This window comes from Eulemur rufifrons, chromosome 7 (genome assembly GCF_041146395.1).
Source record: "Eulemur rufifrons isolate Redbay chromosome 7, OSU_ERuf_1, whole genome shotgun sequence".
NCBI classification, from domain to species: domain Eukaryota; kingdom Metazoa; phylum Chordata; class Mammalia; order Primates; family Lemuridae; genus Eulemur; species Eulemur rufifrons.
Window position 1 is genome coordinate 279,443,441 of NC_090989.1, and position 16,693 is coordinate 279,460,133.

General features: G+C 56.3%; 1 protein-coding gene across 8 annotated transcripts in view; it reads left to right on the plus strand.

Moving 5' to 3' along the window:
* Positions 1-14,579, plus strand: part of DNM1 (dynamin 1) — a 43,320-nt gene extending 28,741 nt beyond the window's left edge. For 2 of the 8 annotated variants that reach the window (XM_069476847.1, XM_069476848.1), the window contains exons 15-23: positions 1,829-1,942; positions 5,731-5,840; positions 6,624-6,735; positions 7,192-7,203; positions 7,584-7,754; positions 9,446-9,687; positions 10,062-10,277; positions 12,375-12,411; positions 14,009-14,579. In XM_069476847.1, the coding sequence (XP_069332948.1) occupies positions 1,829-1,942; positions 5,731-5,840; positions 6,624-6,735; positions 7,192-7,203; positions 7,584-7,754; positions 9,446-9,687; positions 10,062-10,277; positions 12,375-12,396 (999 nt within the window). In that variant the 3' untranslated portion in view covers positions 12,397-12,411; positions 14,009-14,579. Of the gene's footprint in view, positions 1-1,828; positions 1,943-5,730; positions 5,841-6,623; positions 6,736-7,191; positions 7,204-7,583; positions 7,755-9,445; positions 9,688-10,061; positions 10,278-10,774; positions 10,777-11,778; positions 11,788-12,374; positions 12,412-13,312; positions 13,386-14,008 lie in introns of those variants that run through there. The other 6 variants (XM_069476842.1, XM_069476844.1, XM_069476849.1 and 3 more) reach the window with 5 other exon arrangements.
* Positions 14,580-16,693: the final 2,114 nt, after the last annotated feature.

Genomic DNA, 16,693 nt, shown 5'->3' on the forward strand with positions numbered 1-16,693 from the left:
TCAGCTTTTCTTTCCCTAGGTTCCAGTGGCTGTGGTTTCTTTGTAAGACTCTAGGTGCTTTTGTGGTTATTGGCTTGATGTCTGTTTCCCTCTAGGCCTCTAAGGGGAAGACTGACTCCCTTGCGTTTATCATTAAATCCTCAGCCCCAAGCCCAGTGCCTGGTGTGCAGTAGGCACTCAACAGAATGAAGGAAGAAAGAAATGTAATAGTGCAGTTTGATTCAGTTCAGCCAACACTCTGGTGCCTCCACTCTGCTGGTCCCAGACAGGAGTCAGACCCTGCCCCCGCCTCGTGGAGACCTGACCTGTAGGCAGGGCCCAGCTAAGGCTCCTGAGAGTCCCCAGGCAGGGTGGGGGTCAGGGGAGGAGGAGGTCCCTGGTGCAGGGCTCCAGAGAAGGCTGGGGGTGGCCAAAGGGAGGACAAAGTCTGCTAGTCAGGGAAGGGAGCAGGTGGCAAGATCTGCTGGTCAGATCCTAGGACCCAGAATGGACTCAGTTCCAAAGATGGTGACAAGACACTGAGGGGTTCCTCTCCCAACCAGGACGGGGTAGGAGAGGGATAGTGGCATGCCTGGCTCTCGTGTCCCTGTTAACTGGCGAAGGCAGCTGGGGTCTCCCCTCAGCTCAGCTGCTGACTGGCTGTGCAGCTTGGGTTCTCAGCAAGGTTCTTGGGGAAGCCAGAGAGGGGTAAGGAGGGCTCCAGAAGCAAGCCTGGCCCCAGAGGGCTTTGCTGCCAGCCCCGGTCTCCTTGGGTCTGCTCTGGATGCTCAGGGAAGAAGCCAGGGAGGTGAGGGCCAGGGAAGGGAACAGAAGCAGCTCCATCATCCTTTGTCAGACCCACCACCAGGGCTTGGCCAGGGACCCTGCCTTTGAAGCAGAATCCACAGAACCTGCTCTGTGGCCACAGCTCAGGACAGTCCTGGGGACAGCTGCTTCCTGCCATGGAAAGGGACTTTTGCTTGCTAGTCAACTTTCTCCAGGAGGAAGGGGCCTGGTCATTGATGGCTCAGCCCTTTCTCCTGCCCCAGGGAGCCTGGGGCCAAAGACTCTCAGAGCCATACCAGTGCAGCATTCATTTATCCAGGCCACAAATATTTACTGATCACTTGCTGTCTGCCAAACACTCTGCAAAGAGCTGGGACATACTGGTGACCAAGAGAGGCCATAATTTAGCAGAGGAGGCTGCATCAACAGATAATCTCTCTCTCTCTCTCTCTCACACACACACACACAAGTTAATTTAAAATCATAGTCATTGTTACAGAAGATGACTTAAGGGAGTGATTAAAGATTATTACAGGGATCTTGATTTCTGTTGGAGGCCAGAGAGAGCCTGTCTAAGAATGGGAATTCTGAGCCAACACCCAAAGGGTGAGTAGGAATTTGCCAGGCACAAAGGAAGGAAAAGCCTTTCTAGGCAGAGGCAGCGTGTGAAAAGTCCCCAAGGTCAGACATAAGTCTTAGAATAGATTAGACCTTAAGCTTAAAAGACATTTGGAGTTGCCTCCTGCAATCAGCCACATAAAGTCTGCTTGCCCCCTTTCAGCAATGGGGAGCTCATCCCCTACCAAGGCCGTGGGTTCCTTACTGGGACAGCTCTGACTATCAGAAGCCTCTTTATCCTGAGCAGACCTCTGCCTTACTCTGTCTTCCACTCTGTCCACTTGTGGTTCAAACCAGGGCAGGTCTGGCCCCCACCGTCCCCAACCAGCCACGCCTCCGAGCGTTGGAGTAGGGGTGGGCTTTTGAATGCCTCTCTTTGCCTACCCCATCCTCCCCTTGGGAAGCTGCGCCCCTGCCCACTGAGCCCCTGCCCCTCCCGCTCCAGGTCATCCGGAAGGGCTGGCTGACCATCAACAACATCGGCATCATGAAGGGGGGCTCCAAGGAGTACTGGTTTGTGCTGACCGCTGAGAATCTGTCCTGGTACAAGGATGACGAGGTAAGCAAAGGGCCACTGGTCGTCATGGGTCTGGGCTGGTGGCCTGAGTCAGCCTCAGACCCTATCATGGGCTTGGAGTGGACCACACCATGCAAAAGGGGCTTTAAAAAATCCCATTAAAGGCCCATGGGTGGAGATGGGATGCAAGGATCAGAGGCGAGCGATGCTGGGGGCTCTGGGGGGAGGTGCCCCCTCGCCCAGTTTGGAAGGAGAAGGTGGCTTGGCACGGCTGGGGAGCTTGGGGCTGAGCACCCTGGAGAGGGTGGGCAGGGGCCCTAGGTGCCCCTCCCTGACCCTGCGGCCCAGCGGCCTTCCTGTTTTCCCGCTCCAGGGCGTGCCGCCTCCTCTGTGGCCCCCACAGGCCCATGACACACACGAGTCCAGCTGCCAGACACCCGGTTAACCCCTGCGCCCCAGTCCTCTAAAGCCCTGCAGGCCGAGGGAAACACCCAGAGTACCTCCAGGCCTAGGGGCCAGGAGTGATGGTGCCCTGCAGAGCCACCACACGAAACCCCTCCCCACCCACTAGGACACACAGAAGCCCCCTGCCACCTCCTTCCCCTGTTGCTGGTCTCCTTTAAGAATGAGTCTATTTGGCTTCCACATCTGGATTCCAGAGGTGACCAGAGAGAATGGGGAGGGCTGGGGGTGGGCTTGTGGTAATGAACTCCAGCTGGCCAAGGAGTGGGGGAAAGGACCCACTTCTTCCTGAGGGGCTGTTGGAGGCCAGGGCACTCTCCACAGGGGAGCGGGGCTCTGGGTCAGGGGGGCTGTGATTTGGTCTCCAAGCCCTCTCCTAGGTCCCTGTCTCCCTCAAGTGTGTCCCGGGCAGGGACCCCATCTCCCCACCTTGGGCAGGGCCCTCTGTCGTCACTGGCGGGGGCGCCAGGCCATCTGGACCTCATTACCCCAACCCTGGCCTCTCCCTGAGCGTGGGGGCCCCGGGAAGGGAAGGAGTGTGAGGTAGCGTGGGGTACAGGGGGGTTTGCTTCCTGCTCTGTCACCCTGGCAGGCTCCCTTGACACCCCCATGGGGTCTGGCCCCCCTATGTTGAGGCTCCTTACATAGGGCCAGGGGGCTGGGTGACCTGGAGGGAGAGGGGAGTGTAGCTGAGAGGGGACCCTGTCCTCGTACCTAAGCATGTGGGTCTTTTTTGAACTCTTGTGTACATTTGAGTTTAGTTGTGTGTGAAAACCGGCTCTGAGTAATATATGTGGGGAGGTGGGAGTGGGTTGTGGGCGGTGGGTGCTGCGAGGTGGGGTGTGTACGTGTGTGTGGCTTGTGGATCTTGTGTGTGGGTGTTTTGTAGGAGAGTGTGTTTGGGGTATAAACATCTAGGTGGAGGTGTGTTTAGAATATGCGGGTCTGCATTTGTGTTTGGGGGCAGAGTGTGTGTGCTTGAGGTGTGACTGTGGGTGTGTGTGCCTGTGCTTGGGGTGTTAAGTGTAGGTGTGGAGGGGTGTGAGGAGGGAGGGTGAGAATGTGGGATACTGAGAATGTGTGTATGGATGGGGATGTAAGGATGGGGGGGAGGAGTGTCCCATTGCCAGGGTACATGTGCCTGGGTGTGTGTGCATGCACTTGTGGTGTGTGTGTGTGTGTTTGGGGCATGGATATGATATTTAAAGTGTGAGTGTGCTAATGTGTGTGTCTGAGTTCTGGGGTGTGTGTCGAGGTACGTGTGTGTTGAGTGTGAGTGGATTTTTGCACTAGGACTGCTGGGGACATAGAGGTGGTTCAGGCTGAGGGTAGAGTGGTCTGTTCCCCTCCTCCACCCAGCCACCAGCCCTTGGATTTTGGGGGTGAGGGAGGTGCTCTGGGCAGACAGGCGGCTGCCGACATCCCCAATCCAGGCTGGCCCCCCATCTTCTCAGTCTTTCTCTGCCACCCTCCCCTCATCACCACTACCCCCCACCAATCGCACAGCAGGGGAGTACCCCATCCCTCTGCGCCTCCTCCCAGCCCGCCCTGTGCCCCCCAAGCTCCCTGCCCCAGCTCCAGGCTCCGGTTCTGGAATGGCGGGCGGGGGTCCATCCAGCTCTTCAGCGGCGGCACTGAGGGTCTAACCCAGCCCAGCCTAACCAATGTGCAGACTACTGTACAATTTGGGAGTCCTGAACAGATAGTCTAAACACTGGGTAGACGGAGTGGAGGTGTCCTCTGGTCCATCCAGGCAGCAGTGTCTGTCCATCCGGTAGGAGCTTCGGCCCCATCCCCTGGAGATCCGAGGATCCCTCAGCCCCAGCGTCCCCCCAGCCCCAGCCCAGCCGCCCGTGGTCCCCTCTCTGCTCCCAACTCCCCTTCTGCCTCCTTTGACGTGGCAGGGGTGAGCGGGAGCTGGGGCCGGGAAGGAGGGGCCTGGGGAGGGGGCTGGCCAGCAGGAAAGAGGGGGAGGAGGCCGCTCCTACCTAGTGTCCAACCCCAGAGCACAGGGCGGGTGGCGGCGGGGCCTCCCTTGAACGGTTCCAGATGTTCCCTGGCCATGTGTGCAACTTCCTCCTCTCCTCCCCCAGCCGCCCTCTGGGGCTCCCGGCCACCCGCCTGGCATAAAGAGGGCTTTATGTGGCTGCATGGGCCAGGCGGGTGTGGGGGGCGGAGAGGGGTGGGCAGGATGACGCTAGGACCAGGGAGCAAGGCCCCCCTAAGCCCAGCCCCCCACCTGAGATCCTAGACGAGGCTCATGCCCCAGCCCCCTAAGTCCCTGGGACCCACACAGACCCTGCTCTGGCATGGGTCCTGTGATACTGGGTAGGCAAGTGTGCCATGAGGCAGAAACCCCTCCCTGCTCCTGGAGCTCCATCCTAGGGTACCTCCTACCCAAATCCCAGAACCCCTTCCCTGGGACACAGCAGCCTATGGACACATGTCAGCCCACACCAAGCATACACACGTGTGCACATGCACCTAGCATCCCACATGACTATACACAGATACACACGACTCCTCCTAGACAACTCTCGATAAACCAAACATATGTAGCCCCTTGCACAAACTATATGCAGGTAAGTAAGTATGTGCACCCACAATCCAAGTCCCACAGGCATGTCCATGCAAACTTGTAGGCGTTCACAATTGCCACACACATCTACAAAGTGTGCACACATCCACATTGGTATGTGAACACGCTCACACTGACACGTGGTTGGGTTGGGCACCTCCCCAGACACACGTGTACACACATACATCCATGCAGTACAGGCACATGAACACACAAACACAATGGTGATAGCATATGTACTTGGGGTGTGCATGTGTTGGCACACATAACCACACACATGTCACACACACAGACATACCATCTCCAGGCTTGTGCTGTGTGCCTGATTGCTAACACATGGGTGGCCGGGGGGAGTGGGCTGAGCTGGCCCTTTGAAGCTGCTGGGGCTGATGGCCCCCCCTTTCTGGTCTCTGCAGTCAGGAAATGAAGTCAGAGGCGGCCAGGCTGGGGGCGAGAGGGGCCTGAGTGCGCAGTCCCTGCCTGGGGCCAGCCTGGCTTGTGTCCAGGACTTGCTTGGGGAGGGGTGTGGGAGCCACAGTAAGCCTTCGCCAGCCCCTCGGGCTCTAGCACAGATGCATAGGTGGCAGGACTGGCTTGAATGCTATTGGGGGCCAGCGGTGCCCTGCACACCTAGGGCTCTTACCTGGCAGCACCTGTGCAGGGGGAGGGGGCTGGTGCCCAGAAGCCCCAGGCCACTCTGGGGGTCCACATAGCATAGAGCACTCTTAGGGAATGAGGTGTGACAGAGAACAGTGCCAACCTCACCCATCTTTCCCTTCTCCACCCACAGGAGAAAGAGAAGAAATATATGCTGTCTGTGGACAACCTCAAGCTGCGGGATGTGGAGAAGGGCTTCATGTCGAGCAAACATATCTTTGCCCTCTTTAACACAGAGCAGAGGTGCCCGCCTGCCCTGACCCTGCTAGCCCCAGACCGCCCCCACTGAGTAGAAACTGGGCACACAGATCCAGGGAGCAGAGGGACCTGCCCCAAGCCCACAGCAAGCCATCATTTGACAGATAAAATGTTTTGAGTTCCTACTGTGTGCTAGACATGTCACAGTCTCCGCCCTTCCCTCCCTCTCCCCTCCCCCCTGCTTCCTTCCTTCCTTCCCTTAGTCACTTGTTTAGTACCTGCTCTGCATGAGACACTCTGCCAGGCACTGGGGACAAAGAAGAGCCCTAGTCAGACCTGGTCCTCTTCTGTTGCTCAGTGTCCTGTGCGGCCAGTGGCAGTATCAAGCCTCTCACCTCTCAAACCAAGGCTGATCCTAGTGGGCTGTCTCCTGCTCAGAGATGGGGGTTCAACACAGCTGCCATCGGGAGAGACCTCAGAGAGCAAAGGAGGGAGCTGATGGGAGGGTGGGACCCAAGCTCGGGGCTACACTGTTTTATGGGTGTCCCTTTTATTGAGAGTTCAGTCCCTTTCTCAGCATTTTACTGCTCACCTCACTGAATCCTCACAATGCCCCCAAGAGGCAGGAATGATTATTCACCCATCTTCCAAATGAGGGAAGGCTGAAGGGAGAAGGGTCTTGCCCAGGAGTCACACAGCTGGGAAATGAGAAAGCCAGGACTGGACCCCAGGCATGATGACACCAAAGTCAAGTCCTTGCATGACCTTAACCCCCAAGGAGGGTGGGACTCTGCCCCACCTCCCCTCACTGCCTGCCCTGTCTTGCAGGAACGTCTACAAGGATTATCGGCAGCTGGAGCTGGCCTGCGAGACGCAGGAGGAGGTGGACAGCTGGAAGGCCTCCTTCCTGAGGGCTGGCGTGTACCCAGAGCGTGTTGGGGTGAGATGCAGGGCAGGGAGGGGATGGAAGGCGGCCCCAGGGCACCATCCTCAGTGATGCCATGTCATGCCGTGTTCTGAGCCCTTATTTGGCTCAGAAACAGCAGGAATCCTCCCTGCTACCTGCCCTGGGGTGGGATCATAGTTATGCCTTCTGGTCCTCCCATCCTTCCCCAATGGCAGTTTTAGGTGTCCTCTTCTCTGCCACAGATGGCATTTCCTGCATCCCCTTCCTGTGATGGTGGTTTCTTGTGACTGCCTTCTGTTTTCTCTTTCACTGCGGCGATGTCTGGAGTTGCTTAGAGTTGGGGTGCAGTGTCCCAGGTTCACTCAATCCCCTCCCTTTTCCTCTGTGTGTGTGTCTGCTTTGGCTGTGCTCCCTGGTGGCGGTGGCGGCGGCGGTGGCGGTGGCAACGTTGGTGTGGTGGCCTCTGTGGCTCTGGCGTGGGCCTCCCAGGACAAGGAAAAAGTGAGTGTACCCCCCTCTTGCCTCCTGCTGGGCATCTCCAGCCCAGCACCAGCTCTGGCCAGGTCCTCAAGCAAGGGACCTTGGAGATGTCCTTTTCTAATTTTTGGATTGGAAAACTGAGGCAAATTCTAGGCACTGGAGTCAGAGCTAAGATAAGGCTAAATGAGAGGAATCTGGGGTTCTAAGAGGCTCAGGGATAGGCAGAGAACTGAGACCCTCTAGAGCTTGTGGGGAGCTGGGTGTCTGTGTGTGTGCACCAGTTGCTTCTCTCTGTGCCTTAGCGGTGTTCCAGGTACCCTTGGAGGGGCTGAGATCCTGAGGGTGCCTGGAGCCTGTTGGATGACCTGGCCACCCTGATACCCTTCTGTTCCTGACGGCAGGCCAGCGAGACTGAGGAGAATGGCTCAGACAACTTCATGCACTCCATGGACCCACAGCTGGAGCGGCAGGTGGAGACCATTCGGAACCTGGTGGACTCATACATGGCCATTGTCAACAAAACCGTGCGGGACCTCATGCCTAAGACCATCATGCATCTCATGATCAACAATGTGCGTGCACTATCACTTGGGGGCAGGGTGCTCCTGTGGGGCCAGGGAGGCAGGCAGCCAGGTTGGCCTGGGGCAGATGCTGGCCAGCCCTATGGGACCAGGTCTGGGGAGGGAGGCATAGTCCAGACCAGAGCTGTCTAATGAAATGTAACGTAGGCTTAGGCTATAATTTTGTATTTCCTAGCAGCCATGTTAAAATAAGAAACTAAAATAATTTTAATACATATTTTAAATCCAGTATATCCAAAATACTATCTTTTCAATCAATCCAAAAATTATTTAACCCAATATGTCAAAATATTATCTTTTCAACATTTACTCAATCTAAAAATATTAACAAGATATTTTACATACTTTTTTATACCATGTTTTCCAAATCCAATTCAGACATTAAATTTTCACTGGAATTTCTACATCTGAATTTAGATTTCATGGAATTTACAGTTGAAAAAGTAGATTCACATACCCAAGTTATTTCAGACATGCTAAAATGTTTTCCAAGAGGGGCCAGGAATCTGCATCTTTTTAGAACCTTAGACCATGCTTTGTTTTTTGTCTTTTTTTGAGGCAGAGTCTCGCTCTGTTGCCCGGGCTAGAGTGCCGTGGCATCAGCCTAGCTCACAGCAACCTCAAACTCCTGGGCTCAAGCAATCCTCCTGCCTCAGACTCCCAAGTAGCTGGGACTGCAGGCATGCGCCACCATGCCCAGCTATGTATATTTTTAGTTGTCAAGATAATTTCTTTCTATTTATAGTAGAGACCGGGTCTTGCTCTTGCTCAGGCTGGTCTTGAACTCCTGACTTTGAGAGATCCTTCCGCCTCGGCCTCCCAGAGTGCTAGGATTACAGGCGTGAGCCACCGCGCCCGCGCCCAGCCTGGCCCGGCTTTGAAATACACACCTCCCAGCACCACCATAACCTGTGGCTTAGCGAAAGAGCATGGCACTCAGTGAAGTAGACTGGGTTTGAATCCTGGTTTTGCCACAAAGTCTCCGTGTGACAGCAAATGAACTACCCTCTCTCAGCCTGTTTCCTTATATGTAATACATGGATAATAAGAGTTGAGGACTAAGTGCATATAAAATGTGTAGAAATACAGTGCCTGACACCTAGTAGGTGTTCAACATATATTTAAACAATTAACAACTGATACTCGGGTCTAGGGTTTAGAAAACCTCAGCATCTCTCCATGAATGGGCAGGGCCGAGTAACACCTGGAAAAACATCAACCCATCCCTACACATGGAGACTCATATTTCACCTAATCCAGGCACACATTTACAGATGTTACTCTCAGTTCTCGAGGGCTCGGGCCATTTTAAACTGTCATCTTCCTTATTTTGGTTCAGAGGAGCATGCAAGTCCTTGGAAAGGGTCTAATTACCCCATTTTACAGATGAGGAAGCCAAAGATCAAAAAGCTGAGTAGACAGGTGTCCTGGTGGCATGATAGGTCCTCAGTCTCCTCCCATGTCACTTTAGATAGGTGGCTTTTTCCCTCTCTGGACCTCAGTATCCCCATCTGAGAAAAGGGCAGTGGGGGGGCTCTCCAAATTTAGGTGGTGTTGGAGCAGAGCTGAAACCCGAACCCCATGCTCCCATGCCAGCGAACAGTCCCAGCAGGACCAGGCAGGGCGGAGGGGGTGGCACAGGCATCAGGTCTCAGTCCCCTCCCCTCTTCACCCACCCGCAGACAAAGGAGTTCATCTTCTCGGAGCTGCTGGCCAACCTGTACTCGTGCGGGGACCAGAACACACTGATGGAGGAGTCAGCCGAACAGGCACAGCGGCGCGACGAGATGCTGCGCATGTACCACGCGCTGAAAGAGGCGCTCGGCATCATCGGCGATATCAACACGACCACCGTCAGCACGCCCATGCCCCCGCCCGTGGACGACTCCTGGCTGCAGGTGCAGAGCGTACCGGCCGGACGCAGGTACCAGGGCCGGCCCCCACGGCCCCAAAGCCCCCCAGCCCGGGGCCCGCGGGAGGAGTGCCGGGACCGGGCAGTGGCGCGCCCGTGTCACCCGGGCAGCTCCCACCTGGAGCTAGGGGCGGGGCTTAGAGAGGAAGGGGTGGGGCTTTCGCGGGCGGGGCTTGCCGTGAAGCGCTGGCTGCGGGGCCGGGTGGGGCTGGAAAGTTGGCGTCGCTGGGGGCGGGGCTTAAAATCCGGCGACCACCTAAGGACGCGCCGGGGAGGAGCTTGCGTGCATGGGCGTGGCCGGCACCGGGCTGGGGGCGGGGCCTCGGGCTGGGGCGGAGCTGCTCATCTCTCTCCTTTCCTTGTGTCGGGTTCCCTGTCTCCTGCAGGTCGCCCACGTCCAGCCCCACGCCGCAGCGCCGAGCCCCCGCCGTGCCCCCAGCCCGGCCCGGGTCGCGGGGCCCTGCTCCTGGGCCTCCGCCTGCTGGGTCCGCCCTGGGGGGGGCGCCTCCCGTGCCCTCCAGGCCGGGGGCTTCCCCTGATCCCTTCGGTCCTCCCCCCCAGGTGCCCTCGCGCCCCAACCGCGCCCCACCCGGGGTTCCCAGGTGAGTAGGGGCTGAATGCGGCGGAAGAGGCCGCCAGGCGGGCGAGGCTGAGAGGGAGGTGGGACTGGATTCTAGAGCACCGGACTTGGCCACCAGAACCGGCCCTCTCCATCCCGGGCACTCTAACCGTGGGTGCCAGAGTCACGGACGTGTGGCCGAGGGGTGGCGGAGCCTGCTCGCCAGGGAGCGCTGAGTCCCGGAGGTGGTCATTTCTGGGGAGGGGGCTGTGGGGCTCATCCCACCTGGCCCCTTCTTTCCAGCACTTGCATGGCGCTTTTATTTAAACTCTTGGCCTCCACACACTGCATTCCTCCTCTTTTCCCCTACGCTATCTCCTCCATTCTCTATTCTGTCCTCAACTCCTCTCCCAGCCCCTGGGGAGCCGACCTCAGGTCCGAGGGTCTGAAGCCAGATCCTCTCTGGAGGTGGATTCGGTTCAGTTACACTCAGGGATGCTCTGATGTAACCGCTCCTACTTCCCAGTCCTGACTCTTGAGCAGTCCCAGGGAGTGTCCAGCCACTGGCCCCCAGGAAGAGGCCAAGCTGTGACTGTGTGACCAGCAGGGTGTGTGATGTGAGTGTGGGCGTGCACACGGGTGTGAGAGTGTACGAATGGCACCCAGGCATTGGGTAGGACAGGGAGCAGCTGGGGAAAAGGTCTGGGAGCCATGGGCAATCTGATGGCTTTTTTTTCCTTCCCCCTGTCCCTGGCCCTACCTGGGCTGGACCACCGTGGTGGGGATGGGGGCTGGGCCAGGCGTGGGTGAAGGCTGCCCCCATTCCCAGAGATTCCCAGGGAAAATTTCATCCTTTGGCTTTGCCATCTTAATCCACGACCCTCTTTCAAGGAAGTTTACTCCAATATCTAACTCATTCTGCCCTGTTTCCACTGGCCACGGATCTCTGAGGAAGAACACATCAGAACAATAGCATCTGTTTGTTTCCAGATGGCTGGAGGGTAGGGCTGTGGGTCTAGCCTCTGTAAACCAAAATGAACCAGGCGTGGGGCTTGCTCTATGGTGATCTGATGACCAAAGCAGCTGGGTAAAGGCAGACAGCATGGTATTGGGCAAGAGCACTGGACTGGGAGTCTAAAGATGCTGGTTCACCCAGGGCATTTAGGCAAGTAATTTTCCCTCCGAGGGCTTCACTTTCACTTCTACCAAATAACATTCTGCCTTTCTCCCAGGGTTGGTGTGGAGATCGAGGGAGATAGTGGCCATAGGGTTGCTGTAGAAGCACTTTGCTAACTGCCAATGTGAGTTCAGACTCAGACTCAACATTCCCAAGTCTATGCTGAGGTGTGAAAAAGAGAACTGTAAGGTTTGGTACCTGCTCTGACTCAAGACTTGCTAACACACGGGAAACATTTAGCAAATCATGGCCCTGCCTTAGGGAAGACAGCAGTCTTGGGGAGCTTCTTCAAGGCTGCCTGTCTTCAGTGAGGGACGTGATTGAGATAAGGCTGGGGTGGGCAGGAATCAGGAGGGCAGGTGGGCAGAGGAGTAGTGTAGGCTGCACTGAGGAAAGCTGCTGGCCAGAGAACAGTGCAGATGGAATGAGGAAGAGTTCTGTGGGTAGAGTGGGGCAGGCTGGAGAGCCTTCAAAGTCCAAAGAAGAGTTTGGCTTGTTGGGGCTCAATGCTGTAGGCAGTAGGGAGCCATGGAAGGCTCTTGGGCAGAGAAATGACAGCTGGCCCCTAGAAAGCAAGCATTGTCTCCATGGAGCAGCACGGGTGGTCCTCTGAGCACGCCAGGCATGGGTGCGCAGGGAGCTGGTGCAAATGCCTCTGTGTGCGGGCGAGCTTCTGTGTTGTGACTCAGCCCACGCGTGTGCTTCAGTGTGCCGAGTGGCTGCATGCCCCAGATCCGTGCTGCACGCGCCAGCCAGTGAGGGTGCTGGGCACTGGGAGGGGCAGGGGAGGAAGGTGTATGCGAGTTGTTTGTGGGCATGTGTGTTAGTGTGTGCATGCAGGGCCGTGGGGCCTCACAGCATGTGTGTGCACGCCCGGTCGTGTGCGTGTGCGTGTCCCCCCACCCCCAGGCCTGCCCCACCCGTGCGTGTGAACTGCCATGTTGATTTCGTGCTGTCTTTCAGAATCACTATCAGTGACCCCTGAGGAGCGTCAGCCATGGTAGGTACACGCCTCTCCGCCTGCTGCATGAAGGGTGTGTCTGCCCCGCTGCACCAGCTCCACACTGCGGGGCGCACCCCGGACCTCAGAGTCAGGCTCCCTGCCCCTCCCTTCTGCAGCTCCAGACTTCCTCTTTCCTTTTTCTGCCCTCCTGCCAGCTGGCTCTCTCTCCTCCCTTCCCAGCAAGCCTCGGGACTCAGGGGACTCAGTGTCACTGCCCAAGGCTTCCATGGCTGAGCCCGGGGGGGCTCTTGGGACAGGCTCCATGTCCAAGCAGCCAGACATGGGTGCTCTCTGGAGCCATCAGAGAGGGCAGGGACCTCGTGGTTTATGGTGTAGGGGCCGGGAGCTTGGAGGGGGTTATATGTGGGGCTGGACTCAGAGGTGACCAGAAGCCTTTGAACTTCATCCTGGGCGTGCTGCCCTGGTTGCCTAGTCTGAGCCGTGCTGCGGGGGCAGGGACCCAGCTCCCAGCCTGGGAGCTCTGGCAGAGCAGGAGCCGTGGGCAGGGTCCTGCCTCCTCAATCAGGCTGGCCATGGAGCAGTGATCTGGGGTGGAGGCTGTGGTTGTTTGAGGATTTCTGAAACTTGGGAGTCCTATGCACACCGGCAACCCATGCCACACCTCACAGGCAAGGCAGGGACACACGGCCCCTTTCCCTGCCTCCTCAGTATCACACGCGCTCGTGCGACTGAAGATAGCGTCGTTGGCCCCGTTTGAAGCACCATAGCCAGCTCTCCAGCTCGTACCCCTTGGCCCTGTTGCTCCTAGGGGTGACCCCAACACTTTTCAGCCAAGGGGACAACAGTGTCTGCTGGCCTGGGCAGCCTGAGTTCCGCCAGTGAACCCACCCTCCACTCTTGCCCGGACACTGACTCTTGCTCTTCTGCTTTTCCCCAGCAGGAAGGGCCCAGCCTCACCTACGCGACCTGCAGTCCCCCGACCAGCTGAGGCTCCCCTCTTAGACTTATAAGTCTGTGGCCACTGGCATCCGGCTGCCTGCCCTCCCTGCCTCCCCCAGGGTCCCTTCAGAGGGCCCCTGGGCTTTCTGACTGCCCAGAGGGGCCTCCAGCGCTCCCTCCAGCCATCTCTGTTAGCTTCGCCCTCCTGGTTCAAGCAGTGTTCTTTCTCCATCAGGCCTGGTGGCTGTCTTGTGGGGCTCCCCAAGGCTAGGGGTGGCCCTGGGCCAGTGGATTGGAAGACAGGGTGACCAGAGAAGAGGGAAGCCCAAGGGGGCTGAGGACGTGTCTGGAACTATGAGTGCACTGCCTGAGTGATGTGTGAGGGGCCAGTGTGTATGGGGGTGGGAAGGCCACCGCACCCCTGTGCACCCCTACCTGGACTACCTATGAAACGCCGGCCTACCTACCTACCTGCCTGCCTGCCCACCTACCTGCTGCCCCGTCTCCGTCTCTGTCTTCTTCCCCTTCCTCCCTTCTCCTGTATGGCCCCTCTTTCCCTGGAACCTCACCCATGCACACACCTTCCCCCTCCCCTCCCCTCCCTCCGGCTTGGTGGGGCGGCTGCACTGCCTTACCAGCTCTTTCCTTGCTGTGTCTCTCCCATTTTCTCTCCCGGCTTCTCTCCAACTGCCAGCCGATCGGGTCAGGCAAGTCCATCCCGTCCTGAGAGCCCCCGGCCCCCCTTCGAACTCTAACCAGATCCCTTCTCTTCCTCGGAGACCTCCCTTCCCAAGCCTGCCTGGACGGCTGTTCTGTGACTACCATTGGCTCCCCCAGCCACAAAGCCACCCCCTTCATCTGTGACTTAGTCTGTTGTAGTGGTGAGCTGACACATCCGGGCGTGATGTTGGTGAAAACTTGTGCCCCTCTGTGGTATCGCTCCTGCCCTGTTCTATAAATATCTATAAATACTCATATATATATATACATATGTATGGCCCACAGCCTCGCCTCTAGTGCTGGGAATCAATCACTGTGCCGTCCTTGTGGAGTCTGTGGCCCAACTACAAGGGAACGCTGTCCCCCGACATCCCCGCTTCAAAGTGTGCCACATGCAGTGAGGCTTCCTGTCATGCCCTGCCCGTGGACAGCCAGCCCTCCCGTCCCTTCCCTCGAAGCATGAGGGTGCTGTCCAGGCAGCCGTGTGGTCTGGCACTACCAGTCCTGCTGTCTCTCGGCTGAGAATAAAACCCATTTCTGGATGACAGGAATGACGTGTCCTCTGCTGGCTCGTGTTTTCTCTGGAGCTCAGGGGAAGGTGAAGGTTTAAACACTGGGGTGTTGGGGTGGGGGGAAGGGCCCAGCCACTGCCGTGGTGGCACTGTCAGGAGCGTGAAGAGACCACATCCTTTCCAAGGCCTCCTTGGAAAGCACCTGGAGCTGAGCTCATCTTCATCCTGTGGACCCCACTCCGACCACTAGGGAGCAGGGCCACGAGCTCAGCCTGGCGGGAGGACCTGGGGCTGGGGCTGGTGCCCTAGAGGGAGGGAAACAGGAGGAGCAGGCCACCGACCCACACAGGCGAGAGGGACGGAGGGATGGAATGGAAGATGCCTGGGCTGGAAGTCGGCACCCAGTGTTCCCTCCCATTCCTAGATCAGGCTCCTCAGCTTCTTGGCCATCGGAGCAGGGCTGCTCACCATATCCAATGTGGCAGTCCCTTGGAGGCCCCCAGGCTTCACCAAGCAGTGCCCAGGTGACAGGTCCCCAACAACCCCCTTGGACATGCGCAGACACTCCGGGGCTCTGAACAGTTAGAAGCCTGCCCTCTGCTGCCTGCTCAGTGGCACAGACCCCAGGACCCAGTAACAGAAAAAGGAACACACAGGTCCAGCAGTATAGCTAAAACCATTTATTCAGAAATAAAAAGCAAGATAAACAGGAGCCACGTCACCAGGGTGCCACAACCACCTCCCTGCACCCTTCCTCTGTAGTATTGTGATATCAATAAATAAGTTTCCCAGCCCCAAATAATTATTTGAACCTCCTCCCTGTTTTTTTTTTTTAAAGATTATCTTGGATTCAGGCCTATTCCCCATTTGCCAGCTCCAAACTCTGGTATGATACAGGGGGTGGCCCTACCCCCGAATATACAAAATATTACACATACAATATATACAGGCGGGTGTCCCGGCCGGGCCAAGTTCACCCCAGTGGGGCAAAGCTGGAGAGGGTGCTGGCGCTGTCCTCTGAGTGAGAGGACGGATGCCCCTGAGGGAAGGACTCTGCGGAGGGGGGTGGTGAGGAGGCCACCATGGAGCCCTTGCTTGTCCCCAGAGGCAGCCTCCTTTTTTGTTTTTTCCCTTTTTTTTTCCCCTTTGTTTTTTGAGGCAACCTCCTTAAAAAAAACAAATTTATGAGCCTCTGACTTTTTATTTTTCTAGAACAAAATAATCTTCCCCCCCAGTTTTTTTTTAAAGGTCATCTTAATTTTAGATGTCATCCCCGTTTGCCAGCTTTTCCAAACTCCGGTATGATACTGGGCCCTACCCCGGAATATACAAAATATTACACATACAATATATACAGGCGGGTGTCCCGGCCGGGCCAAGTTCGCCCCAGCTGATCAAAGCTGAGGGGTGCTGCCCCTGTCCTCTGAGAGACGGGATGGATGTCCCTGAGGAAAGGACTGCTTTGGGGCAGGGAATGGGGGGCAGGGGAGGGGGAGGGTGTCCCCAGAGGCAGCCTCCTTAAAAAAAATAAATTTATGAGCCTCTGGCCCCATCTAAAAAGGAAAATAATTTTTTTTTTAATCTACCTAAGAAAGGAAATAATCTAGTTGTTTAAAATCCCACCAAGAAGATATATAACACAAATTTTTTTGTCCAGGTAAGAATGGAAATTTTTTGTCTAGGTAAGAATGGAAATTTTTATCAAGCTAAGAAGGGAAATAATCCAATTTTTCATATCCAGCTATGGAGGAAAATAATACGGTTTTATTCTTAAAGCCAGCTAAGAAGCGAAATGATTTATTTTCTATGTTGGTTTTTTGTTTCAATTTTTCTCTAATTTTGTTCTCCTCCAGTCTCCAAAGTTGTTTTAATGCCTCTAAGAAATGAAATAATCCAATTTTTTTTTTTTTTTTGAGACAGAGTCTCGCTCTGTTGCCGGGGCTAGAGTGCTGTGGCGTCAGCCTAGCACATAGCAACCTCAGACTCCTGGGCTTGAGCAATCCTTCCGCCTCAGCCTCCCGAGTAGCTGGGACTACAGGCATGCACCACTATGCCTGGCTAATTTTTTCTATATATTTTTAGTTGTTTGGCTAATTTCTTTCTATTTATAGTAGAGATGGGGGTCTCGCTCTTGCTCAGGCTGGTCT